This window comes from Meriones unguiculatus, chromosome 3 (assembly GCF_030254825.1).
Source record: "Meriones unguiculatus strain TT.TT164.6M chromosome 3, Bangor_MerUng_6.1, whole genome shotgun sequence".
NCBI classification, from domain to species: Eukaryota; Metazoa; Chordata; class Mammalia; order Rodentia; family Muridae; genus Meriones; species Meriones unguiculatus.
The window spans coordinates 138,872,289-138,900,063 of NC_083351.1; the positions used below are offsets into that span (position 1 = coordinate 138,872,289).

The 27,775-nt window shown below is 41.2% G+C and overlaps 1 protein-coding gene across 4 annotated transcripts in view; it reads left to right on the forward strand.

Moving 5' to 3' along the window:
* Window positions 1-27,775, forward strand: part of Znf438 (zinc finger protein 438) — a 125,545-nt gene that overhangs the window by 83,539 nt on the left and 14,231 nt on the right. For all 4 annotated transcript variants that reach the window (XM_060380642.1, XM_060380639.1, XM_060380641.1 and 1 more), the window contains one exon: window positions 10,875-10,942. In XM_060380642.1, coding sequence (XP_060236625.1) covers window positions 10,906-10,942 — 37 coding nt within the window. In that variant the 5' untranslated portion in view covers window positions 10,875-10,905. The remainder of the gene's footprint in view (window positions 1-10,874; window positions 10,943-27,775) is intronic.

A 27,775-nucleotide genomic window follows, 5' to 3' on the forward strand; every position in this document is an offset into this window, starting at 1 on the left:
TTTGCAACATGTGTGTGTATGGGAATGCCACATGCTACCCCACTACTATGCCAGTGTTTTACATACAGAATAAAAGCATGAGCAGCTGAGCACTGCTGAAAATGGCCCTTCTTTTCTAATTCGATTGTTCTAAAACACACAGTAACTTATGCTTTCTTCTGATTGCAAAGGTAGCAGCTGTTCATTAGTGCAACAAGTATGTATACACATAAAATAAATTATCAGTTGAGTGTTTTTCTTGTATATACATATAAAAAATGGAACCACAGTGCTCCATACCCAACACTTTTAAACAAAAATATCTTAATCACTTTTTATGTTTAAAATTTGTAAGAAATGGGCTTTAAAAGAGCATGATTGCTTTTAATGTCCAGTCTCATCGTACAGGATTGTGTGGGTTTGGAGAGAGTGATGTTTGTGCAGCAGTGATGTGGAAGGCGTGATGATTCTGAGATGAATTCCTGAAGCAGAAGGCAAGTGTCACCCTGAGGAGTGAGCCTCTAGGCCTCCAGAAGTACTGTCACAGCACCTAGCAAGCGCCCCACACCTGCCTTCCCTCGTACCTCCCCATCACGCTCCAGCTGTTTCTGCTTTTTTCACAACTCCTCTGCAGACAAGGATTGTGTTCATGTTTCATTTCTTTTATTTATTAATAAGAAATGTATATTTTATACATGAGTTATGCTCTCATCAGCTTTCTTTATGCAGGGTGTGAGATGTGAGATAAGTGAGTGATGTCCATGTGTGGGCATCATTTTTAAGGACTTTAAACATACTTAGAAGCTGCAGTGGACTCACAGTAAGGTGCACATGCGCAGAGTGCAGTATGGTCAGCTCTGAAGTAGGTACAGCCCTGAAGCTTTGCGTGCTTTAAGATACTGAACGCCTCTCTCATCCCTAGATCCATGTATTTTCCTCATGCGCGCTTAGACTTTGCTCCCTCCCACACCCCAAGCTCCTTGTCTTCCCAGGTTCAGGCAGCCATCAGTTTGCATTTTCTAAAATATTGCATAAGTAGAATCATATGGTATGTATTCTGATTTTTTGTCTGTTGGATCGTGCCTGCTCTTGCTCTTTCTCTCCCTTTTTTCCACATCCTTGTCCATGCTTATCGAAAATGAGTGTTTCATTTTAACTTGCACCCTTTCTGATAGATGTATGGTGTCCTTGCATTATGGTTTTGGCTTGTGGCTAATGATGTGCAGCAGCAGCAGCTTTCCTGTCCTTATTTATAAGCTGTGTATCTTCTCTAGTCAAGTATGTATTCAGATTTTATATATTGGGTTGATGGTTGCTCATTGCTGAGTTAAGAGCCATTTTTATTTTTGGATACATTTGTATTATTTATAAATAATGCCTGTGTTGTGTGGCTTATCTTTTTATATTCTTTGTGTCTTTTCAATTTGAAAGAACTCTATTCTTTTTTCTGCCTTTTTTTAAAATTCTTTATTAATTACACTTTATTCACTTTGTATCCCCCCTGTGGTTCCCTCCCCCCTTCCGTCCCAATCCCTCCCTTCCTCCACCCTCTACATGCATGCCCCTCCCCAAGTCCACTGATAGGGGAGGTCTTCTTTTCCTTCCTTCTGATCCTAGTCAATTAGGTCTCATCAGGAGTGGCTGCATTGTCTTCTTCTGTGGCCTGGAAATGCTGCTTCCCCCTCAGGGGGAGGTAATTAAAGAGCAGGCCAATCAGCTCATGTCAGAGACAGTCCCTGTTCCTATTACAATGGATCCCACTTGGATACTAAACTGCCATGGGCTATATCTGTGCAGGGGTCTTAGGTCATCTCCATGCATAGTCCTTGGTTGGAGTATGAGTCTCAGGAAAGACCCCTGTGCTCAGATTTTTTGGTTCTGTTGCTCTCTTTGTGGAGTTCCTGTCCTCTCCAGACCTTACTGTTTCCCACTTCTTTCATAAGATTCCCTGCACTCTGCCCAAAGGTTGCCCATAAGTCTCAGCATCTGCATTGATAGTCTGCAGGGCAGAGCCTTTCAGAAGTCTTCTGTGTCAGGCTCCTGACTTGTTCCCTCTTTTCTCCTTCTTCTGATGTACAGCCTCTTTGCCTTTCTGGATAGGGATTGAGCATTTTAGCAAGAGTCCTCCCTCTTGATTAGTTTCTTTAGATGTACAGATTTTAGTAGGTTTATCCTATATTATATTATATGAGTGAGTATATACCGTGTGCAGGAACTCTATTCTTTTAGTTTGCTATTCAATGGAATATGCTTCAGTTGACATACTTATTCTTATAAATTTGCCTAACCAAAGTTAACAGAGTTTTCTAAAGTCAGAGCTTTGGAGTTGGAGTTAGGAAAATAATGATCAAATACATAAATAAGTAAATAAATAAAATAACCGTTTCATTTAGGAATTTGTAGTTTTTAAGTTTTAGACTTGAGTATATGGTGCATACTTAATCTTGTTAGATAATTGAATCTTTCTTTGTACTTTTGCAAATGGGTGTGCCCTGGTCCATCATTGCTGAAGTAACTGTCCCCAGCAGTTCTGGGTCATGGTGGTAAGGAGGGGTATCCTTTTCTCAGTTGTGAACTTAAAGTGAAAGCAGTCAGCTCTTCAGGATTTAGAATAACATTAGCATAAGACTATCAAACCCTCACTTAGAAAGACAAATGGGATGGACATTGCATGTAGGAGAAAACAAGTAACAGGACAGGAGCCTACCACAGAGGGCCTCTGAAAGTCTCTACCTAGCAGTGTATCGAAGCAGATACTGAGACTCATAACCAAACCTTCCATAGAGTACAGAGAATCATATGAAAGAAGGGGGAATTAGTATGACCTGGAGAGGACAGGAGCTCCACAAGGACCAAATATATCTGGGCACAGGGGTCTTATATGAGACTGTATCTCCAACCAAGGACCATGTTTGGATATAACCTAGAACCCCTGCTCAGATATAGCCCATGGTAGCTCAATATCCAAGTGGGTTCCCTAGTAAGGGGAACAGGGACTAATTCTGACATGAACTCAATGGCTGGCTCTTTGACCTCCCCCTGCCACCTGAGGGAGGAGCAGCCCTCCTGGGCCACAGAGGAGGACTTTACAGCCAGGCCTGAAGATACCTGATCAAACAGGGTCAGATGATTATCAGTGGACTTGGAAAGGCATAGGGAGAAGATGAGGGAGGGAGGTTGGGATTGGGAGGGAATAGGGAGCGGGATACAGCTGAGATACAAAGTAAATAAACTGTAACTAATATTAAAAACATAAAAATTTAATTAAAAAATTCTCATAGGTGTTCTTTACCAAGGTGACTGTCCTTTCTGTTCTTTATTTTCCTGAAAGTTCTTACTAGGCATGGATTGAGCTCATATCAAATGTATGTTCTACACCTATTGAGATGATTGCAACGTTTTCTTTGTTAGTTGATTTTTAATATGCGAATGACATGGATTTTGAATGTAAACCAAGTGTGTATTGGTGAGACTACTCTGCCTGGTTACAGTATGGTATCATATTGTTGGATTTAATTAACTGAAATCTTGTTCGTAACTTCTGCATGTGTGCTTATGCAGGATGATAATTTAGTTTCTTCTCTCATAAAGGCTTTGTCTAGCTTTGGTGTTTAGCTATGGCTTACTTCTTAAACAGAAAGTCCTTCTTTTCAGTTTCCTTTGTGTATATGTATGTGTGTTGTTTGTGTGTGCAGGTACGCATGCATGTGTGTGTACATGTGGAGGCCAGAGTTGACATCAGATGGCCTTCTCATTGCTTCTCTACCATAGTTTTTGAGACAGTCTCTCATTTGAATTGGAGCTCCATGGATTCTGGTATGAGAGCTGGCCAGCAAGCTCCTGTCTGTCACGACTGCTATGATTGCAGGCATGCACAGTCATGCCAAGTTTTTACATGGGCGCTAGGATCCTAGCCCAAGTCTTCAGGCTTGCACAATAAGCACTCTACCAATTGAGCTCAAACTCACCTTTTCATTTTCCAAGACTTTTGTATATGGTTGGAGTCGTGTCTTCCTTAGGACCCAAACTCTCTAGAGAAGCTCTCTGGGCCTAGCATTTCTTTGAGGGACATAAGATTGCAGGGTTGATTTTTTTTTTCTCCCTCCTTCATGCTTGCTGTTTTCTTACTTGTATTGTTTCTGGCAAGGCATCTCCTGCCATCCTTAACACACTGTTCCTCTTTATGTAATAATGTTGTGAACGTATTGGTTTATGATACGTAAACATGTTTTTGTTAAAAGTCCAAGTAGGGGATTTTAGTTTGTCCACACCTGTTAAGTGTCTCATGCAGAGCGTGGTCTTTTCCAATTGATTCTGAGGACTTTGAGGGGTATAAAAATGATAGCTCAGAGGAAGAAGAAGTGGCTACTTGGAGGAGGACTGCTTGCTGCTGCATTTGCTGTTTGCTGATTTGCTGGATGCCTGGACTTCTGTATTTCTGGACAACTGATACTGATATTGCTCCCAAAAGAATCCTGTGACCTTACCCAGCAGGAAGTAGTAGAAAACTTCATCCCCTGTCCCCACTAACCCTTCCCTCCTACCCGGTGTTGAGGGTTTGGAAGGGAGGGAGAACCATTTAGGTAAGGTAGAAGAACACTAAATAAAGTAGGTTTGTTAAAAAAAAAAATTAAGGTCAACAGGTGGCACCCAACGTGGCTTAGGCACAATGGGTAACTTTGCTCCTAATGTAGTGAAAGAATTGTCAGATTTTGATGGATTGGCAATGTTGTTTAAGGAGCTTGGCAAAATAGAGGCTAGAGCCGCTGGTGGTCTCCTGTCTTGCTCCCGGAGGGGGTTTTCTTCGGAGTTTTTATATATTCCATGTGGAAAAGGTTGGGAAGAAAGTGGAAAACTTGGAAGGTTCACTCAATACTCCTGTGTTAGAAAGGATTGCAAAGCTGGCTATTCACCTAGAGAGTTGTGACTAGAGGTTGAAGTGCTTGGGAAGCAAAAAGTCCCAGTGGAAGGAGAATAGAAGGGTTCAGGCCTGGGGTCTGAGAGCAGAAATTTCCTGAAGGATGAAAAGAGGAAAGCAAATGAGGCTGGAAGGCAGATTGCTGCCCCGCCCCGCTCCACGCACTTTTGCTGCCAGGTCCCCAGAGCACCTGCATGAGGCAGGAGGCCTGGAAGAACATGAGGCAGCACAGGAAAATGGGATACTCTGAACCAAGTACATTCCCAGAGGAGTCCTTTGTGGGGTATGCAAGCACCATCAGCTTTCCCAGTCTGTGCAACATATGCCTGCTACTGATGATGGTGAGACTTACGAAGAGAAGACATAGTGTCCAGTAGAAATGCTAGATCTAAAGCATTTTAAAGAGTCCATTGTAAAGTCTAGAATCCATTCATGTTTCATTAAGCAAATGTTAAGCAACTGGGCCTCCCAAAATAGATTTATCCTCCAGGATTGGAAGGTTTGGTGACAGCAGTGGTAGAAGCTGGTTAGCAGTTATAATGGTTATTGGGGTAGAGAAAGGAAGCCACAAAAATAGAACAACAAAATATAACACGGGGTATAAATATTGTTAAAGATCAACTGCTTGGGGAAGGCATTACGCTGGCTTACGAGAACAAATCCAATCTGAGAATATAGTAATTGGACAATGTCGTGTTCCAGCCTTAAGAGCGTGTGATATGGTTTAGGAGCCAGGTAAAACAACCACCTCATTCACTAAGGTAATTCAAGGCCCTGGAGAAGCCTTTACCAATTCATTACAGAGATTGAGTTCAGCAGTAAATAGTGCTGTACCAGAATGATACCAGACAAGCATTGATATTGATCTTGTGTATGAGAATGCAAATACTGAATGTTAAGAGAGCCCTTTGGCCATTAAAAGCAGGAGGAGCACCAATAGATGAATGGATATGAGAGACAACTGATATTGACTCTCAGGAGCATCATGCCAATATCATAGGACAAGCTACAGCCAGAGGTCTTAGTTATCCAAATACCCGGTGCTTTAATTGTGGTGAATTTGGCCATTTACAAAGAAACTGTAAGGTTAAATCCCTTAGAGCACAAAGTAGGAAGTGCATTAACTATGAGGAATACGGTACATTTACTCATAGAGGGGAATAAACAGATTCTGGCTACAACAGAATGCAAAGGCTCCCAGGGTTTTGTAGCCACTGTGGCAAGGGAAAGCATTGGTCTAGGGATTGCAGGTCCAAGAGGGACATACACGGTAACCTATTGCCATCAGGAAATAAACAGAGGGGCCTGTCAGCTCAAGGTCCCTCAGTAAACAATATGAGCAGCAAGCAGTCTTCCTTTGTACAGCCAGGGGGTAACAGGCAGGCAGGAAAACCAAAACTAAGGATTTCAGAGTTGATACACACTACTGAAGGAAATGCAGCTTTGAATCTGGCTACAGATGAACCTCTTTTTTTTTTTAATTTATTACAATTTGTTCACTTTGTATCACAGCTGTAGCCCTCTCCCCACTCTCCTCCCAATCCCATCCTCCCTCCCTTTTCTCTTCCCAAGCCCTCCCCCAATCCACTGATAGGTCCTCCTCCTCTTCCATCTGATTCTAGTCTATCAGGTCTCATCAGGACTGGCTGCACTGTCTTTCTCTGTGGCCTGGTAAGGCTGCTACCCACTCAGGGGGTTAGTGATCAAAGAGCCAGCCACTGAGTTCATATTAGAGACAGTCCCTGTTCCCCTTACTAGGGAAACCACTAGGAGACTGAGCTGCCATGGGCTACATCTGTACAGGTTTCTAGGGTATCTCCATGCACGGCCCTTGGTTGGAGTATCGGTCTCAGAAAAGACTCCTGGGCCCAGAATTTTTGGTTCTGTTGCTCCTTTTGTGGAGTTCCTGTCCCCTCCAGGTCTTTTACCCTATTTCCAAGAGTTGAATGTTACAAACCACTAGTGTTTATGGTACTTTGCTTTAGGGACAGTAGGGATGATCTTGAGAAGAAGTGGATTAACTTCTCAAGGATTTATTGTACATCCAGATATTGTAGATAGGGGTTTCAAGGAAGAAACTAAAATCACTGTCCATGCACAGAACATCAATGATATTGAGTTTCCAAATTTATAAGAGGGTCTTCTTCTGAAATACCAACAGCCTTGCTCATAAAGTGGCTGTCAAATAGACCTGGGTGGCAAGAGCAGTGGCCCATAACAGAAGAAAAATTTCAGGCCCCTGAACAACTGGTACAAGAGCAGCTGGAGGCTCAACAGATAGAATGGAATTCTATCTGATAGATGTGTATAGATCTGTATAGATTCTGTACAGATAGATGGAATTTCCCTGTGTTTGTTGTAAAAAAGAAATCAGGAAATTGGAGGATGGTAATGAATTTAAGAGCAGTGAATAGAGTCATTGAACCAATGGTTCCTTTACAGCCTGTAATTCCTTTTCCTCCTTTGTCACCTAGATCTTGGCCTAGAATAATAATTAATTTAAAGGGTTGCTTTTTCCCAGCACCCTTGCATGAGCAGGATAGTGAAAGGTTTGCTTTCTCAGTACCTGCTCTGATCAGCAGTGTTCCAATAAAGAGATAACACTGGAGGGGGTTGCCGCAGGGCGTGTTAAATAGTCCAACTTTCAGTATTTTGTTTTATAACCATTAGAAACAATTCACAAGCAATTTCTTCAATCTATCATTTATCATTACATGGATGATAATTTGTTGGCTCATTCTAATGCAGATACTTTAGAAAAAATGTTTAAGGAGACACAAAGAATTATGCCAGGCTCGGAGTTACAGATTGTTCCAGAAAAAAATGCAAAGAGGAAGACTCAATTAGCTATTTGGGTTGTAAAATTAGTGAACAAAAAATTCGACCACAAAAGGTACAGATCCATAGAGACCAATTGCAAATTCTTTTCAAAAATTAATGGGAGATATTAACTGACTTAGGGCTATGATTGGATTAAGTACTTATGAGTTAAGTAATTTATTTCAAACCTTACAAGGAGATTTCGATTTAAAAAGGCCAGGAAGTCTAACAGCTGAAGCAGAAAAAGAGTTAACTCTGGTAGAAAAAAGATTTCAAGATGTATATGTGAATCAAATTGATCCTAAACTTGTTTGTAGTTTGGTCATTTTACCTTCAACTTACTCTCCTCCTGGGCTCATTATGCAAAGGAAAGATAGTACTATGCAGCAGATTTTCTTTGCACATAACAAACTAAAAAATTAAAGACATACATAGAAAAGATTTCTGAATCAGTTATAAAAGGTAGAATAAGACTATGTCAGTTGTCAGGAATGGACCCGGCTGAAATTGTAGTGCCTCTTACTAATGCTGAGATTGTGTCATTGTGGGTAAAATGAAGATTGCCACAGAGCTTGTATTAACTACTTGGAAGACATTAATAACAAATATCCTAAAAGCAAACATACACAGTTTGTAAAAAGAACTAATTGGATTCTTCCACGTATTGTAAAGGGAATACCAATACTGAGGAGCCTGCATTCTGTACCCATGCAAGGAAGATGGAAATGGCAGGTTATAAACCAAACAAAATAAGCAAGGTGATCAAAAGCCTATATTCTTCAGTTCAAAAATCAGAATTGTATGCTATCCTTATGTTATTTTTGGATTTCCTGAATCTCCTAATATAATTACCAACTGTCAATATGCAGAAAGAGTTGTTTTGCATTTAATAAACTGCTGTTTATTTCTGATAACTCACAAATGACTTTGTTATTTATGTGATTGCAATAGGCCATCAGAAGTCGAAACTATCCATTATATATTACTCATATTCAGGCTCATACAGTTTTGCCAGGTCCATTGGTACAAGCAAATGAGGAAATTGATCCTCTGGAACTGGAATGACCATCAGCTGAGCAGCTACATGGGGAATGGGAATCCAGCCAAATCTTCTGGGAGGCTAGACAGTGCTCTAACCCTCTGAGCCATCTCCCCAGCCCTGTTGGGATAATTTTTATGAACTGATTTCTATTGACTTAGAAAGATTCCATTATCTATTTTGTCCTTATTTTTTGTTGTTTATATAAAAGGGTAAATTTGGTCTCTGCTACTCTGTCTTAATAAAAAGTGAAAATTGTTCATTTAAATTGTACCCAATTTTCTTTTTTTTTTTAAATGTGGAAAGTTTCATCAGTCTTGACCTTAATTGTTTTTGTTGTTGATATTACTTAGAAAAATACCTACGCTTAAAAGCTTGTAAAAATATTGTTTTTTCTTTTTCAAGGATCTTAATTGTCTTTTGTTGTTGTTGTTGTTTAAACACATATTCCATGTCTGTATTCCACATCATCAAAATAAGTTTTTGGCCCATGTGGTAGTACATGCCTTTAATTCAAGCACTCAGAAGACAGAAACACATTTCTCTGTGAGTTCAAGGCTACTCTGTCTACATGGTAAGTTCCAGACCAGCCATCGCTACATAGTAAGACCCTGTCTCAAAGTAACATAATTTTTTACATTTCAACTGTTTTTCCATACAAGCTGTCATGTAGGCCAGGCTGGCTTTGAGTTCTTTATCCCCTGCTTCCAGTCCTCAGTCCTCAGGATTTGAAGGCATGAACTATCATGCCTTGCTTTGAAAGTAATGTTTAAGATGCATGTATAGCTGAACTTGTTGCTCATACTTTGGAGACTGAGGAAGGAGTATTACTGTGAGTTCCAGGCCAGGCTGGGCTACAGAGTAAGAAACTGACTCAAATAAATTAATTAATTTACTGTAATGAATTAAAGCTGTATCTATACAGAACATGTAGTGACTTTTTAAATTTTTAATTATTTCCTAAGCAGGCAGAGTGACCAACCTTTTGATATGTGACAGGACTCTTTCATCTACAAATGTGCCTGACTACATTTATGACTCTTTGGGAGACATGTAGCCCCTGGGCCTCGAGTTGGATACTCCCACATCCAGGGTGTAGTTATACATACACATTTTATTTGTATAGCATTTATATTGAACTGAAGTATTGGAGTAATCTAGAAGTGATTTAAAATATACAGGAGAATGTGTATGGCTTATATGCAGCTAGCACACTAGAGGGCCTTCATTTCTGATCTCAGGGTTCCCAGTACCAAGTCCCACGAATACTGAGGACCAGCTGTTACTGGTTAATGGAGAAGTTGGAAACTTGCTAACCTAAAAGGACACTCTTGTAATTCCATGACCAAGCACAGTGCACACACATGTGGGTATTTCCACCTTGAGCTTTTCTCTATGATGAGCATATTGGCATCTGCCTTTTAGTGTGATTGTGCCTGCATTTCTTAAGCTCCTTCACAGGCTTCCTACTCAGGTTACAAGATGTAACTATTAAGACTGTATTCTACCAAGTGACTGTTTTAGAGTTGTGTTACCCTTCGAGCTTATGATTTATATTTTAATGTTTATTCTAGTATTGTAATTTCAGTATTTATAATTTATTTTGGTAATTATTTTTAAACAAGATACATTAAATACAGTTATCAGGCAGGACATTTTTAGAGACTCTTCGCTTTGCTTACTTCTGTATGACTGGGAAGGCAAAGCTCTAAGTAGGCCCTAACAGTGTCCAGTCCAGTACATTTGGCAAAATCTTTTTTTTGGGGGGGGAGGATGTGGAGGGGGGTTGAGACACTTTCTCTGTGTAGCCTTGGCTGTCCTGGACTTGCTTTGTAGACCAGTCTGGCCTTGAACTCAAAGAGATCTGACTGCCTCTGCCTCCGTGAGTGCTTGGGATTAAGCATGCACCACCACACCCAGCCATTTGGCAAAATCTTATCCATAGAAATATAAACAGAAAGTAATGCAACAATTATTAATAGCTTAACTACTTTTTACCATTCATTTAGTTACAAACAGGGAAACATTTTTAAGAAGCCCTTATAATCCGTATTTTACTGTGTATTAACAAAATATCTCAACTACTTTATAATTGTTCTTTGTGCTTGAATATTTTAGGAAAGTTACTGTTGAAGTCATCTACATCATAATGCAGAATTCTTCATTGGTACCAGCAAAAGATCAAGGTAAGACTACCCATGCTGCAGAAGATGGTACTGTACACATTGAAATAAAGCAGTTTTCCTTAATAAATGGAATGCCTCCACCCGCCAGTCATAATGTGACCTGTTTCCTAGAATTAAAAGCTAAACCTCCAGTTACATCTAAAAGTTTATTGCCTTTGATAAATGAATGTAGTGGTTATGGATTCCCAGGTTGTCAGGACATTGTAAGGATCTGTCTCCTAGGCTGGAAGGCTCCAAGAGCAGGCCAGCTCATTCCATGCAGAACTGCGAGGCCAGGTTGGCACTGCCAGTTAGCTGGAGGTGAGAGGTGTCAGTGGGATTATGGACGTGCCTTCACGGGCATAGTGACCCAAGTATCTTAATAAGTTTACATTCATGCCTCATTCGTGTTTATAATCATACACACATAAGGAGAGCAATAATGTTTGCGTGTATATTTTACCTGTTTTTTCTTACGACATTTAAAATGAAATCTATAAAAAAATTTAATTTTCTTTCATGAAACCTATAAAAATATACCATAATTTTTAAATTTATTTTTTATCTTTGATATTATAAAATAATTACATCATTTTTCCTTCCCGCCAAACTCTCCAATATACTCCTTCTTGATCTCTTTGAAGTTCATGGCCTCTTTTCGTTAATTGTCATGACATTCCTAAATATAACCTTCTCAGTCTGTATTTTGTTTGTATGTATGAGCTGAGGGCTGACCATTTAGTATTGGATGATTGGTCTGCTCTTCCTTGGGGAAGACTTTCTCCCACTTCCAGCATTCCTTAGTTGACTGCAGTTCTTTATCTACAGTTGACACCTGTGGTTTTTCCCTCACCCACTTTGCCATGTCTTTTGTCCCTTTTTATCTCATGTTTAGGCAGTCATGGTGGTGAGATGTTATGGTGTAACTTCTGCCAGTCACTAGGATACAATCTCATAGCAGACTTCCTCCTCCTCCGGTAGTTGTGATCTTTCTACTCCTCTTGTACAATGCTTTACAATTCTAATACAGTTTATTTGTTCATTCATTCATTCATTGACTTTATACCCTCATCTTACCCCCTTCCCTTCTATCCTCCCAGACCCATCTTCCCTCATCCTCCCTCCCCTGTTCCTCAGAAAAGGGGAGTCCAGCTCATCAAGTCTCATCCGGAGTGAGCACATCCTCCTCCCCTATGGCCTGGCAAGGCAGCTCCACCAGGGGGGAATGATTAGAAAATAGACAACAGAGTTCATGTCAGAGTCAGCCCTGCCTCCCCTTACTAGGGAACCCACATGAAGCCTGAGCTGCCCATCTGCTACATCTGTGTAGGGGACCTTGATCCGGTCCATGCATGGTCCTTGGTTGGTGCTTCCGCCTCAGCAAGCCTCTCTGGACTCTGTTTGGCTGGCTCTGTTGCTCTTCTTGTGGAGCACCTGTCACCTCCTGGTCCTTCCAATCTCTGTCCCCTTTTCCATAAGACTCCCTACACTTCACCCAATGCTTGGCTGTGAGTCTCTGCATCTATTTGGGTTCACTGTTGGTCGTAGCCTCTCACAGGACAGCTATGCTAGGCTACAATTCTTTTATAATGTTCTCTTACCCTTAGGTGCAGGAATGTTTTGTAGATGTATCCATTGAAACCGGTCTCCACAATTCTTGCATTTTGATTGGTTGTAGTTTTCTGGAGTGGGTTTTGTCTGTCTGAAGTTTTTTTGGTGAGGAATGAAGACTACACTCATCTGTGGGTATTAAGACAACTGGTTAGATTGTTGCTAGGGATTATACCGGCTTATAAAGTAATAGTGTAGGTTCTCTTCTAATATCTCTGACTTCACTAGTACTGAGTAGTTCACTAGTTTCCCTCTTGCTGAGCAGCTCTTGTCTAATTTGAGAGCTGCTGGTTACTGCCAGCCTATGTGTGCCACGATAACCATGAAGTTGTCGTGATGCTGGACATTGCTGTGTTCATAAGTGTCATGGCCATGTAGGACTGTTGGTGGCCTCCCTCCTTTGGACACTTGCATGGGGCTTTCTGGTAGCTTGAAAGCTCATCTTCAGGAAGAGGCATTCAGGCCAGTTCCAGCTCAGATGTCTCTGGGCATCTGAACTGCATGGTGGAATTTTCTTCCACCTCTGGGGGTAGCAAACCAAGAGCAATAGAAATGGCTGTATGTTTGAGAAGTCTCTTGGACAGCCCTAGCTAACTCAAAAGAAGTGCATCTCATATATGGTATTAGGGTTTTTGTTGAGTGGCGTTTGGTTCTTGGAGGAAACATTATCAGCCTGACGAGTAAGGTTCATTGAAACTTCGTATGCATATTTATACAAAGAATTGCATGTTTTACAGGGTTTTTAAAGAAATAGTTAATAGTACGATTCCTTGTGACCTCCTCAAACATACTTAGTGTTTTTCTGAGTATTAAGATGAACATGTGATTTTTGTCTTTAAGTACATTTCCTTATTTAGTTTATTTCATTTATGAACTAGCATATCTGCATTTTATGGATAAAGCCACCTTAGTCATGGTATATGATTTTTTTTAATATATGCTTGTATTTTGTTTGTATTTATCGAACATTTTTGAGACTGTTTACCATTGCCATTGTCATTTTCATTTCTTGTTGTATCTTTACCTGGTTTAAGAATTAGCATGATACTGGCTCTGTAGAAAGAGATTGGGACTACTCTTGATTCTGTATTTTTGTATGTTTGTTTTGTTTTGCTTGTTGATTTGCTTCTTTTTTTTTAATATTTTAAGAAGTACTGGGTGGGTAGTGGCAGCACACACCTTTAATGCCACCATGCCAGTAAGGAGGCAAAAGCAGGTAGATGTCTGTGAGTTTGATGCCAGCCTGGTCTACAGAGTGAGTTCCAGGACAGCCAGGGCTACACAGAGAAACCCTGTCTCAAAAAGTAAAAAAAAAAAAAAAAAAAAAAAGGAAGAAGGGAGGGGGGTGTGATGGAGGGACTGGCTGTAGGTCCTCCTTGAAAATCTGATCTGGTCAATTCTGCTGGGAATCTGTCTAGCCTTGACTTACGTAGCTGGAGGCTTTTAAATATTATTTTAATCTCCTCATGTGTCTGCTTAGACTGTGACTTCTTGGTTTGGCTGGATATAGAAATGTATTTCTTTTAGATTTTTCATCTTACTGGAGTACAGGTTTTTAAAGTATTCTCTTATAATATTCTGAATTTCCTTGGTGTCTGCTGTAAGGCTTTTCTGTTCCCTTCTGGTTCTATGTCTTTATTTTGGTTAGTTGGGCCAGATGTCTGCTAATCTTGTTTATCTTTGCAAAGAACCAGATCTGAAATTCATTTATTGATTCTTTGTATTGTTTTCTTGTTTCCATTTTATTAATTTCTGCTCTGCTTCTTATTGTTTCATGCTATCCACTGGGTTTGGATTTTTTCAAAATTTTGACTTGTATCATCAAGCCATTTTTTTGTGCTTTTTCATTTTGTTTGTTGTTTTGTTTTGTTTTAATGTAGGCACTTAGAGCTATAAATTCCCTTATCGGACTGTTTTCAATGGTTTTGTTGTGTTGTGTTTTCATTTTCGCTTAGTTCCAGGAAAATTTTTATTTCTTTCTTGATTTCCTTGACCCATTCATCATTCAGTAATGAACTGTTTAATCTCTAAGAGTTTGTGTATTTACTAGAGATGTTTTTGCTCTCCAGTTCGCTCTTCCCAAGGCACATGATTCTGAACACTAGTGGCCTTAAGGGCCAGACCCAGCCCCTTGAAATGCAGGTGGCCAAGCTCTGTCCTACAAAGTAAAAAGTCCAAAATTGAGTCACAAAATTCCACCAATCCCTGTGCTTGCCCCAAGAGAAGGCCACAAAATCTCACCAATTCCAGGCCACCCAGGAAACCCTATACGAGCCTACCTCTAGCTCAGTTCTTTGCTGCTTTCCTACCAACCAGAGGCTCTGGTGTCTTCCCTGATAAACCTTGTGTGAGGCTTGCTGTGCAGTGTGGCTCTGTGGTGTTGCTTGACTTGGGACTCCTAGGAGACCGCCCCCCCCCCCCCCCAGAGCTGTAGCGCCAACAGTTCAAGTGTTCTTACAGTGTCTTCAGGTGGGTAGAGCCCAGTTGTTTCAGTCTTTTCGAGTTTGTAAAACTGTATTTTGTGCTCTAGGATGTAGTCTGTTTTAGAAAAGATTTTGTGTACTACTGAGCAAAATGTGGATTCTTTGGATTTTGGGTGGAATATTTCATAGATATCTGTTAGGTCCATTTCATACATGATGTCTAGTAATTCTCAGTTTCTCTATTTTTGGTCCAGATAACCTAACTGTTAGAAAATTGAAATCACCTAGTGTTAATGAGCTGATGTTATTCTGTGTCTTTAAATTCAGTAGTATTTTTTTTTTTTTTTTTTTTAGTTTTTTTGAGACAGTTTGTCCATGTTGCCCTGGCTGTCTTAGACTCACTTATAGAACAGGCTGGCCTTGAACTCACAGAGCTCCAGCTGCCTCTGATTCCTTGAGTGCTGGGATGTGCCACCACAACTGGCTAGTAGTACATTTTAAATGAAATTAGTACCACAGTTTGGTGTATATATATTTAAGATAATAACATCTCATTGGTTAACTCCTCCATTGATTAGAATGAATTGACCTGCTTTATCTTCTCTGAAAAGTTTTAGTTTGAAGACTATTTTTCAGATATTGGGATAGTGGTGCCTGCTTCCATCCTGTCCATGTGAGATTGGAGTACTTGTGTCCATTTTTTTACTGTAAAGCTGTAACTATCTTTAAAGCTATGTTTCTTGTAGATAACAGATAGATGGATTTTCTTGATCCCTTCAATCAGCCTGTGACTTTTGAGTGGAAAATTCATGTCATTGATATTGAAGTTGTTGAAAGATGTGTGTTAATTGCCTTCTTCATGTTGTTGATTTTTGGTAGTCTTGTTTGTATTCTCATTGGTATTTTGTGTTTTACTAGTTATGGCTTTATATTTCTTTCCACTGTCCCTTGACATTCTCCTTAGTTCAAAATATTTCTTTTGTATTTTCTTTAGGTTCAGTTTATTGAATAAAAAAAATTTCATTTATTTATTTTATTATTTATTATTTATAAATTTATTTATATTATCCAAAATTTTATGTTGTCCAAAGTTTTTCTTTCTCCTTCAATTATCGCAGATAGTTTTGGTGGGTGTATTAGTTAGGCTGGTAGTCCTGGTCTTTTAGGACTTGTAATGCATTGCCTCAGGGTCTTCTGGCTTCCCAAGTTTCCATTAAGAATCTGCTGTTTGTCTGGTGGGCTTTCCTTTATAGGTGACATACTTTTGTTGTTGATTGTTTGTTTGTTTGTTTGTTTGTTTGTTGGAGCTTTCAATACACTTTCATATATACTTAGTGTTTTAGCTATGATACACCATGGGATTTTCTTCTCTTGTTTATTTTGGTGTTCTGTGCTTCCTCTATGTGTTTAGTTATGTTTTCCTTAGTTTGGGGACGTTTTCTTTTGTGATCTTGTTGATGATCTGGTCCATACCATTGACTTGAGATTCTTTTACCTCATCTGTGCGTATAATTTGAAAGTTTTTTCCCCCTGCTTTCCCACATCTTCTGTATGTTCGTCTTTGTGTGTGTGTGTGTGTGTTTGTGTGTTTGTTTGTTTGTTTGTATGTGTGTATTACATATTCCTTTCTTATTTGGTCTAGACCCTCTACTTCATTATTGAGTCTTATCTATCTTCTGCTTGATTTATTCTATTTGAGTCTTCTAGTTGAGTAATTGGGCTTTTCAATTCCATCTTCATTTCAGCTTGGTTCTCCTTCAGTGTTTTTATTTCTTTATTGAATTCTGTTTACAAGCCTTGCATTACCTTTGTTATTTCCATCAGCCTTATATTTGTGGTTTTTTGGCCATCACTCAGACATTTATTTTCCCCAAGGTCTAGATCTCTAATTTCATTGAGCTGTTTGTGTCATAATTTCTTTGAATTCTTTAATGAAGTTTTTATCATAATTTTAAATTTGGTGCCCTCGTGTTCATCTAGGTAATTCTATTTAGCAAACGTTTCTATAGGACTGGTACATTCTAGAGAAAAGATACTAGCTTGATCTTTTATATTGTTGGTATTTTTGCAGTAAGATTCAGGCATGTAGATTTCTTTGGTCTAAGTCTGATATGAACAGAGCAAAGAGGGGATGTACAAGCAAGTCAGGCTAGAGGTTGGAAATGCCCTGGGAGGAATGAAGTCAGGTGGACAGAGGGGACTGGGGTGTTATGCAGGACATGCTTGCTAGTTCAAGCCTGTAGTTTGGGGGGTAGATCTTGCTGGGTGGAAATGTATTTGTCATGCAAGGTAGCTGTGGGCTGAAGGGGAGGCAGGGAGATTGACTGTGGCACAGGCAGCTGTGGCCAGATTAGGCCTGAGCACTGGATGTGCTAGAACTGATAGGTTGTAGAAGGAAAGGTCACACAGACCCACCAGGCTAGCTTGGAGGAGATTGTGCTCTAAATGGCTGGGAAGAAGGCTGGACATGGTATGGGAGGGGCCGTGGGCTGGTCACGTGACAGGCTATGATAGCCAGACAAAGTGGGATACACGCTAGATGTGGCAGGTCGGGGTGGAGAAGGAGGTGAGAAATCTGGGTGGTGGAAAGTCTGGGTGTTGTAAAAGAAGAACCTGATGATGGTGCCACTTAGAAAGGGTCCATATATATACATATATATATATTTTTTTTTTGAGATCATGTTGCCTACCCTGTTCTTAAACTCAAGATTGACCCACCTCAGTGTCTTTACTAGATATGATTGCAAGTGTCAATACCATACACAGATTATACCATGATTAATTCTTTAACAGAGTGTTCAGAGAAAAAGATTATAGGTAGAAAGGGACTCCTTAATAAAGAATAATTACATTGTCCTTTTATAAGAATAAACTGACATATAGGAGGAATACATATCTTCCCTTTCCCTTGATTAGTACCTTCTATACAGAAAAGAAATTCTGACATAAGAAAAATTCTGAGCATAAGAAAAGATGTTATCATTCATACTGAAAAGCTGAATAGTCTTAGTATAAGGCATAAACAAAAAGAAGTTGCTATAAAGATCCTTAAGATAAATGGGACAAGCACGCTGATCTCTCCCTATAAGAAGGTAGTGTCTTAAATCTTACAAAGCATGGAAGCTGGGTTTTTAACTCAGTGCTTCCTCTTAATGTTATAGTCTTAAGTACATCAAGTGACAACAGCATCCTTTTCTAGAACCCTGTAAAATAAGATAGTAGATTCTGCAGTGTAGAATAATGGAGATTAGTGAAAGCCAATTTAGGTACGTCACCCAGCATATTACTGAACACAGAATGGGCACTTAGAAGCATCACTCTGACTAGGGTAGAGTCTGCTTTCTCAGGGAGATATGCAAGAAGCTGCCTTTTGCGTGGGATGTCTAGTCCCCTTAGAAAGCCAAGCACAATGGTAGGGGCCCATTGTCATGTAAGCGAGACAGACTTCATTGCTGTAGATGTCATCCACACAGTAGGCCAACAGGAAATCACTTCTCTTGAGACTCACACAGAGTTTAAGCTCTAAACACTAAGTTAGGAAAGGAAGGAAAGGAAGCAAGACTGAGAGAGGGGAGCAAGTCATAAGTAGAAATGAAGAGCATGAGTTTTCTTATTTCTCTGGTGCATATCCTTTAAAGTGGCCAGTAGCAGTTGTATGGGGTAGACAGTCAGCATTCTAACTCTGCCACTTCTCATCTGCACCAAGAGGCAGAGCTGCAGAGAAGAGAAACTAATGGGTCAGCTCTCAAGAAAGTGGACTTCTTTCACCACGCTCGAGCTGTGATACCTCAGACAACTATTTTTATCCCTAAACTTTGGTCGAGAATTCTCAAACATTCTTTAAGATGTTAAGCCTTTGTGAGGTGTCTCTAGTCGATGAGTGTGTGAGAATTATAGCATGCCAGTCCTCTCACTGCTTGCCCACCTGGCCTGGCCTTGAGGTTTCATTTCAGAGCAGCCTCTGTATAAGTTTGGTTGCCAGCTTTGACTTGGCCTCTGGGTGTAGCCCCTTGAGTCTCTTCGAGACTTAGTATCCCTAGTAACTTCCTCCTTAGTCTTTGCTGAAGATCCAAACCTGGAATTTGATAAAGAAGGAGAGATAACTTCTAAAAAAAAAATTAGTCATGTGTGTGGTAGGATGGTCACTCTACTATAGCTTTCCATTGTTTGTTTATGTAGACCTCACAGTCGTTGGAATGTCATCTTTATTTTAAAGGCTCAAGGAAATGGAAAATTTGGGGCCAGTTGGTAAGACATTGGTTTGAATACAGATCAGTCACAACTCTAAGGTCTCTATTTGTCTCCGTTGTCATCATGTAAACTTAAAAAGGATACTGCTGGTAATTGTTTGATCATCCCCTTTTTCTTTTCAATGAAAAATTATGTATTTGAATTCCTAAAGTAATTTTAAATCAATATAAATATATTATGGAAATTACTCAAGTAAAGAAAAATGATTTTGCATGAGTAACCAGAGCCTAAACTTGCCCAGTTTCTCATTAACTTATTCACTCGTTCAGATGTTTCCTGATCAATACTGTTTTAGCAAAGAAAATACTAGATTCATTTGTTATGATCCTGTTTTTATTCCTGACTCTGGAAACAGTTTGTGTGATGTGAGTTTTTGGGCACATGCGCCATTTATTAAGTAAATACTAATTGCTGGAGTTAACAAACCAGTGATCGTTGATTATAAATAGGGGATTTTTGGATTTTATGTTTATAAACATACACACATTTCAATACATAATTCATATGGGATGTCATTAGTAGAGTTGTAGCACTTAAGAACAGTATCCTATTAGCATACTGTCATCTGAGGAGTTTCTGTGCTGCTGAAAACTGGTTCAGTGATGACCAGGAACTCTGTCACATGCTCTGATGATTACAGAGTGAGTTAGACGTGGCGTGGGCAGTACAGGAAGAAGGGAGCATGAGGGAAAGGAGGAGAGAAAAGAGAAAATACAAGTGCATTTATTTAGTTTTATTTAACCAACACACACATACACACACTGACTAATAGCTCTCTGCTAGTCTCTGTGAACTGGAAAAGTTCACTGAGGTCATGCCTACTAAGGATTGAAGTCTACACTTCAGATAGGGCAGGAGAGATTTGAAGTTCTGCCTTCCTTGACATCCGTGGGGACTCTGGTTTATGGGAACCTCTAAGAATTCACCTGTTTGCCACGTTCACGACTCCTGTGCTGTTCTCGGCAAGCTGGCTGCAAGTAGAAAGAGCTAAAGCCGCCTCTGAGCTCTGCTCTAACACTTGATTGACCTAAGAACTGTGTTCACATTAAGAGTGCTGTTTCTAAGTAATGAGAACAGGACGTGGATGTGGAGAAAGTACAGGCGCCCTGAGGCAGGGAGCTGTGTGTCTGAATGGTCCTTCAGGTCCACTGGGGTAGCCAAGCTACCATTTCTGTGCTGTGGGCTGCAGTGCCACTGCTGTTACTGTCCCTCTTGTGACTCAGTAGTGAATTCTTTCTTAGAGGCCGGATTTTCTGGTTCCGTGGCAGACTTTCACTGCACATGCATGTTGACCTGAGCTCCAGCCCCAGGACCCACGTGAAAGAAGCTGGCTGAAAGGCTGGTGAGATGCTTAGTGCTTACAATCACTTGCTGCTCTTCCAGGGCACTAGTTCTGTTCCCATCACCCACATGCAGACTCACTGCCATATGTAGCTCTAATTCCGGGAGCCATGACACCTCTTCCACCACCTGAACGCAGTCCTGCATGTGGTACAGAGACATATATGTGTGCAAAACACCCATACACATAAAACATGCTTTAAAAGAAAATAAAGTGGAACATGATTGAGAAAGAAACCTAATATCAGCCTCTGACACACACATACAAACATACACACACACACAAGTGTGCACACACTAATAATAATAATAAAGTATTTGAAACTACTAGGCAGGTATGGTGACTCACGCTTGGAATCTTAGCCCTTGGGAAGATGAGAAAGGAGGATTGCATGAGTTTAAGGTCAGTTAGCTAGATGTGAACTCCAGGGCTGCCTGGGCTACAAAGTAAGCTTCAAAGTAAGTGGTGCTACATTAATAAAGAGATAAGTTAGTAAGTACTGTGCTACATCATAAAAATGTCCTCATGTCTCATAAATAGAAATGGTTGTGCACGTCTTACAGACAAACAATTTGTACTGGTGAATATGGCATTTGAGAACTCAAGAAATACTTGGGGTAATTCATCAATATTTGCTTTTAAAATTTGAAGCTCTTACTCATCTTGAACTGTTTATAAAATTCATGGTGAGTTCTCTGTCCTCAGCGAAGTTACAAGTCCACTGGCAGGAAGTAGGCTCTCAGATGAATTCTGAACTGTGTTGTGGTGCTCAAGTCCCAACATAGAAATCATAGCAGATTCTGTGAAAATGTCTGTCTTTGCTTCTTAATGAAATACCAAACTGGATAGAATTCAAAGGTCGATGGGAACAAATACTGCTAACAGATGATTGCTGCTTCAGAGGGGCAGGGAGACAAGCCAGGAGTAAGGAGCAGCACCAGTGTGGGTCTGGCTCCCCGTGTGTTCTCAAGCTGCCGGAGCAGGACGGTTCACCCGGGAGGCTTTACCTGCAGGCCAGCGATCATCCTGTCAGCACCATATAGCTTTTAACGTCTACAGCACATGTTTTCGTGCCTCCTCTTTAGAATTTTCTCCTCCTCCCTCTTCTCTCCCTCTCCTCTCTTTCTTGCATACTTTCTTGGTAAATAAGATTTATCTTCATTTTAGTGAAAGAAAAACAAAGCTCACTTTTCTGTGCTCTGTCCTCTCTGCATGACTGGGGCTGTGTATGTGAGGGGAGATGCGAGCAACCGGCTGGCGTTTGCAGTCAAGCACTCTGGAGTGTCTGGAACACTACACCAGCCAGCATGGAACCAGCGGCCTTTGGACATACCCAGAGCTGAGTGTGTGTGGACCTCGGTCACAGCGCTCAAGCAGCATCTTGTTTCATGTGTCCGATTAAAGATACCTAGTTCAGTGTAGTTGGTTCATTAACAGCAAACTCACAAGCCCAGCAGCATGGTGTGCGTCATTCATAGTCTCTTTTTAAAACACACTACAGCTTTCTTGTATTAGGAACACGAGACCGAACCCCAGCACTGTGCTCAGCCACTCTGAACAGTGACTCATCAAGAAAAACACAAAATACAAAAGCCCTGGTGCCTAACAGACCATGAAAAGAACTCTTATTTATAGCATGAAAGCTGAAACACAAGGCAGAGCGCGTAACCTTGCCTGACCTCAGCTAGTCAGGTAGCTTAGGTTTTCCATGCTTTCTCTGCATGTGTGTGTGAATAAGCAGGAAAATGCCGTGAGCATTGGACTTGGGGTTACAAATAAAATTTACCATGTGTGCAAACTTGTGAATACAGAATCTTTTGTAAAGTCAACTGTTTATAATTGGTCCTTGTGAATTCCTTTAAAACACAACGGAAGTCTTAGGATAATTTACAGAATAAAGCTTATTTAGTCAAGGGGAGATGGCTCGGTGATGGCTTGAGAGCCTGAGTTGAATCCTTAGAACCTGTTTATGAAAGGGGGCAGGGCAGTGGTGGTGTGCACTCGAGAGCCTAGCACTGGAGGGTGGCAGGTCCCCGGGGCTCAGGCTCACCAGCAGCCAATGTTTCCTACCTCGCCAGCTTCCGGCCAGAGAGACCCTATTTCAAAAAAGATGGATGGGAAGAAAATTGTACTAAAAAAAAGGTGGATGATGTCCCTGCCTACACACGTGTACACGTTGTCCAAGCACAGGCTATTTTGGATAACAAGTCGAGTATAATGACTGAAGATTGCGACATGTAAATTTCAAGTTAGTGAAGTAGCTCATGCATCTGTAACAGGAACCAGAGCTCGGTAGCTTAGGGAGCACTTTAAGGCACGTTGTGTGTGCTTCGGCTTGCCAGTCTTCCGTCCATCAGTGCTAGCGAGGAGAACCACATATTGTGTGCCTCCAGTGTGGCAAGCTAGCACTGCTCTATGACCTGACCTCCTCAGTGGTGGGGGAGGGGATCCTTATGCATTACCAATATTTTGCTTCTAAAGATGTGACATTCATATGGAAACATTTGATCGTAATGAATGGTCTACGAGTTGCTCGTGGACCTTTCTGCCACTTGATGCTGCCAACCAAATATAAATGACATTCTCAAGCTGGTTTTAGTTAACTGTTTAATGCTGGAAATCAAGACTTTCAGTGCGCTAGCTTCTGAAAAACACTGTTTTACATTATCAGTACGTTATTCTGTTGACAGAAGGACAAATGGGAAACACACACACCTAGTTTAATGTCCTTATACAGCCAAATGGAAATGACCTGGGTGGCCAAAACTTGGAGTAGCCCATAGCTGAAAACTTATTTTATTTTGGAATAAAGCATTCTTACGAGTAAACTCAGATTGAACTTCCATTCATGTACTCATATTAAAAGTCAGGGTGGTAAGCAGACAGTTTACTCGGGTGTGTGTTAGCGTCAGTGTGGCCACGTGGCAGTGTAGTCTCCAGGAATTCCAATTAACCATGTAAATATATTTCATAGCAGCACACCTCACTTTGCAGAACCCCTGCTGCTTTCTATCATTATCATAAGTGCAGGTGTAAATAGCAGTTATGTATTCTGATAGGAAGCAGTTGGAGACATTACACTGTGGGACACAACACTTTGAGATTGTGTACATCTGTTCAGATAATGTATCCAGCCCTGGTGACATGAACACGAGGGTGCAAACATCTGCCCTTGAGACCGCTTGCCACACAGCAGATGCTTGCATCTTTATTTATGCAGATGGCTGGTGTGTGAGTTGAGCAGGGATAAAAGCCAAGTAATCTGACAGGGGTGTAGGCTCTTACGCAAGCCAGGAATGGAAGCTCGGCGCCCGTGTTTGAAAAGCGTGATGCTGATAGTGCTAGAGACTCAGAAGTCTGGCGCTGTTTCTTGTCTTCAGATTAGCGGACATCAGATCGAAAGCCATCTACAGCCATCCCAGTGTCCAGCTTGTGTCAGAGAGCACTGATCAGGCTGAGGTCCCTCTCCCTGGCAAGATTCTGTACTCACTGCTGTGCTCAAAGGCCTGAGCTTTGTCGGGTTGCTACACAGACAGGAGCAGCTGAGGGATTAGGTTTTGACAAACAAATTTAAAATAATTTTAATACGTTTCCATTTTTAATGCTTTAAAAGCAATGCTCTTTTAAAAAATATTATATACTGTCAAAGAATCTTGTGATTTTTTTTTAATTAGGAAAAATTTAAATGTCATGAAACTGAAAACAAGTTATGAGGTAATCCTTGAATATCCATTCAAATTAGGTAATAAGTTTCTGAAGAATCACATTTTAATTATGATTTTTGCCTAACATTTTGTGTAATCTGTTCTAACATTGCCAGTTACTGATATTTTAGTAATATTTCATCCAGATGAATTTGTTAGTGTCAGGACTTTTTCTGTTATTCTGTATATTGTATTCTTAAGGAGAAAAGAATGGCGGGGATGAAAACTTGGCTGAAGAGGTGAATGCTTAAAAAAGCTGTAGCCAGCCCTCTGCACGTTTGCAGGGCCTCAGAAGTGGGCATCCCTCCTTCAGCCCTTCTCAGGCTTCAGGCCTCTTTGCACTCCGACAAGTTAGTGAAGGCCTCGCAGAGCATCTGCTTATACAGGCATGTTTCTTTGTGCATTGCACACTCAGGGTTAGAAGTCGGAAAATACGTACTTCCATGTTTAAAATGCTTCATTACATCTTAACGCAAATGAGCGAGTTTAATGAAATTTTTTATTTTATTTCCCAAAAGAAAGCCCTTCAGGAATCGGTGTTTTACTTTGCAATATCTTTGAAATCTGTGTTTACTGAAAATTCTGCCTGCGTGTATTGTGTGTATATGTGTACATGTATGTATGTGTGTTTGAGTGTGTGGTGTATGTGTGTATGTGCATATTGTGTGAGTATATGTGTGTGTTTCTGTGTTTGTATGTGTCAGTGTGTTTGTGGTGTATTTGTGTGTATGTGTCTGGGTATGTATGTCTATATCTGTTTGTATTGTGAGTGTGTATGAGTGCATATGTGGGTATAGGTGTGTGGTATACAGGTGTGTACATGTGTGTGTATGTGTATGAGTGTATATAGCATGTGTGGATGTGTATGTATGTGTGTGGGTATATGTGAATATGTAGGGAGTATGTGTGCATATGTGTGTGTATGGGTGTGTGTGTGTCCAGGGATCAGTGTTGGGCTTGCTCCTCTGTGGCTTTCCAACTTGCATTTTTTGAGACAAGGTCTCTCACTAGTTTCATTGTTTTCTTTTTGTAAATTAAGCTCTATGTGTACCACATAGAGCTGAAAGCAGCCAGCTCAGCTTTGCTTTTGCTCACATGAACCCCTGGGGCAAAGTGTGTCCTTAGAGCGCAGCTTTCTGTCACACAGAGGAGCAGGGGCGTGTACTCAGGATGAAGGTTTGCTGGTTAGCCGAGGCGAATCCAGTGCTTGAGAGCACAGCCATAAGGACAGCTCTGCCTGGTCAGCGTGCTGGCACTGCCTGCCTTCCGGTGGAGATGTGGAGATGGATTCAGATGTTTGGCCCTTTGCCTGTGGGTCTGTGTTAGACCCGCCCCAGTGTCTACTGATCTAATCCCCTCTGGCTACAGGGAGGCTAAAATAAAGATTGAGGATTGTTGTACCGCCCAGATTCATGGTGGAAGTAAACAGAACCAGAGTAAGCCCTCTGTATCACATACACTTTGTTTCCGTGTCTCTGAGGAGCTCCTTCTCCCCTGACAAGCTCGCGTGGGTTACCATGCAGGCGCTGCACCACAGGATGCAGGAGCAGCCTTCCTTGACCTCCCGTCCTGCACTAGACTTCTTCACTGGCCTCGGTGTTCACAAGTGTTGCGGAATTAGAAAATGTCTGGGTAATTTATATTCTTCCTTTAAGTTATAAGAGACTAATATCAATTTTTAAAAAGTTTAAAATTGGGGGTTATTAAGTTTGGGTGTGTCTGTGCAGATATTTCCAGAGACTGCTAGTGAGGGCTCTGAGTTAATGCATGGATTAATCCCTTGATGGCTTCATCTTTTGGCACTATTGAACAGTGATGGAGAGGTAGGAAGTAGGTCCTAACTGGAGGAGTAAGTGTGTGGTAGGTGCTTGTGGCTGTGCCTTGCCCTGAAATGTCTCGTATTCCTCCTTCCCCCTGCATCCCGACTGCACTGAGGTATAGAGCCGCCACATGCTGACATCGCCATGAGGCTCATCCCAAGCACATGAACCCCCTGGAATTATGAGCCAAATAATCTTCCTCCTCTCATGTTTTTCTGTTGGGTATTTTTAGAATGGCAACAAAGAGCTAGCTAGCACAGTACTTTAAAATATCATGAAATTGCTGGGTTGTGGTGGTGCATGCTTGTGATCCCAGCACTCAGGGAGGCAGAAGCAGGCGGATTTTTGAGTTCAAGACCAACCGGTGTACAAAGCAAGTCCAGGACAGCCAAAGCTACACAGAGAAACCCTGTCTACAGAAACAAAAAAAAAGGAGGAGGGGAGTGAATGATCTCCCATCTGACAGCAGTGTCTTATGTGATCATTGGCAGGAGAGACAGTGTCCCTGCGTGTAAGGGAAGCGTGGGGAAATGCCTTGGAGGACCACAGGATCGTGATGGAGCAGCTGTGGTGAACAGACAGTGGCGTGGATTGTGGTCAGCTTTTCATTTCTGCAGTTCCAGTTGGCAGTATGACTGAGAGCACAGGGCAGGCTACTTGCAGCAGGTGTCATAAGAAGACAGAGACTGGGCTAATCTGTGACATGCTGGTAGTGCCCGTGGATATCCAGCCTTGAAGCCAGATGTAGAACCAGAGTGCCTGCCTGTGCACACACACACACAGACAAGCCCACAGGCAAGAATGCAGAGAGACCTCGCAATCATTCTGACTTATAGAAAGAGGCTCTCACGGATTCCCAACCAGTAGATGACGCACACTCACTCCAGCCATGCTTAAAAGTTGCCATCAAAGAAGAATAAAGATATTGATGGCGGAAAGGCCAGAAAGGATTGAAAGGAAAAGGAATCCAAAGTGGCCCGAGGTTTCAAATCGGGGTGACTTTGTTCCTGTAACAGCTCTTGCAGAACCGGATCTTAGGCGTGTTCAGGTTAGTGTGGCCACAGATGCAGGCAGGACGTGATCAGTGGTAGCTCAGAGCCTCTAGATAGATGTCTGTTCGCAGCCAGCCACCAAAGGACATCCAGTTCTGTTAGTCACTGGCTGGCACTTCATTGTCGTCTTCATTGCCTGTGTAAGTACCCATGCTAAAGAAACATGTGCCCTGACTAAAGAGCTACAGGCAAGACTTGACAACCAGTGTTGGAAAACAGTGAAGTAGTCTCAAGGGATTGTTTTTCCTGTGACAGATCCACAGATGCCCAGCCATGTGTATCTACATATAAATCATAAACTGTTGGCATAAAAGCTGAGGTGTGGGGAAAGGTGCAACAAAAAATGTTATAAACCACTGTGAGTTGAAGATGAATCAGAAGCAAAGATAAAGGCCTGTAAGACTACACTATAAAGCATAACTCCTCTCCCTCCCTCTTTCCTTCCTTCTTTCTTCCCTCCCTCCTCCCTCTCTCTTTGGTACTGGGCTGCTGTGGGTTGGGTCCAGGCTCTGAGGCCTATTGAACAAGTAGGTAATAACACCACTAAGCCACATAACTCCAGCCCTTACTTCTCAAATGCAGCTTGTGTGCCCCCCAAAACATCCAGTCTGTATAAACTTACTTTTGAAATTACAGAATAAAAATAGTATC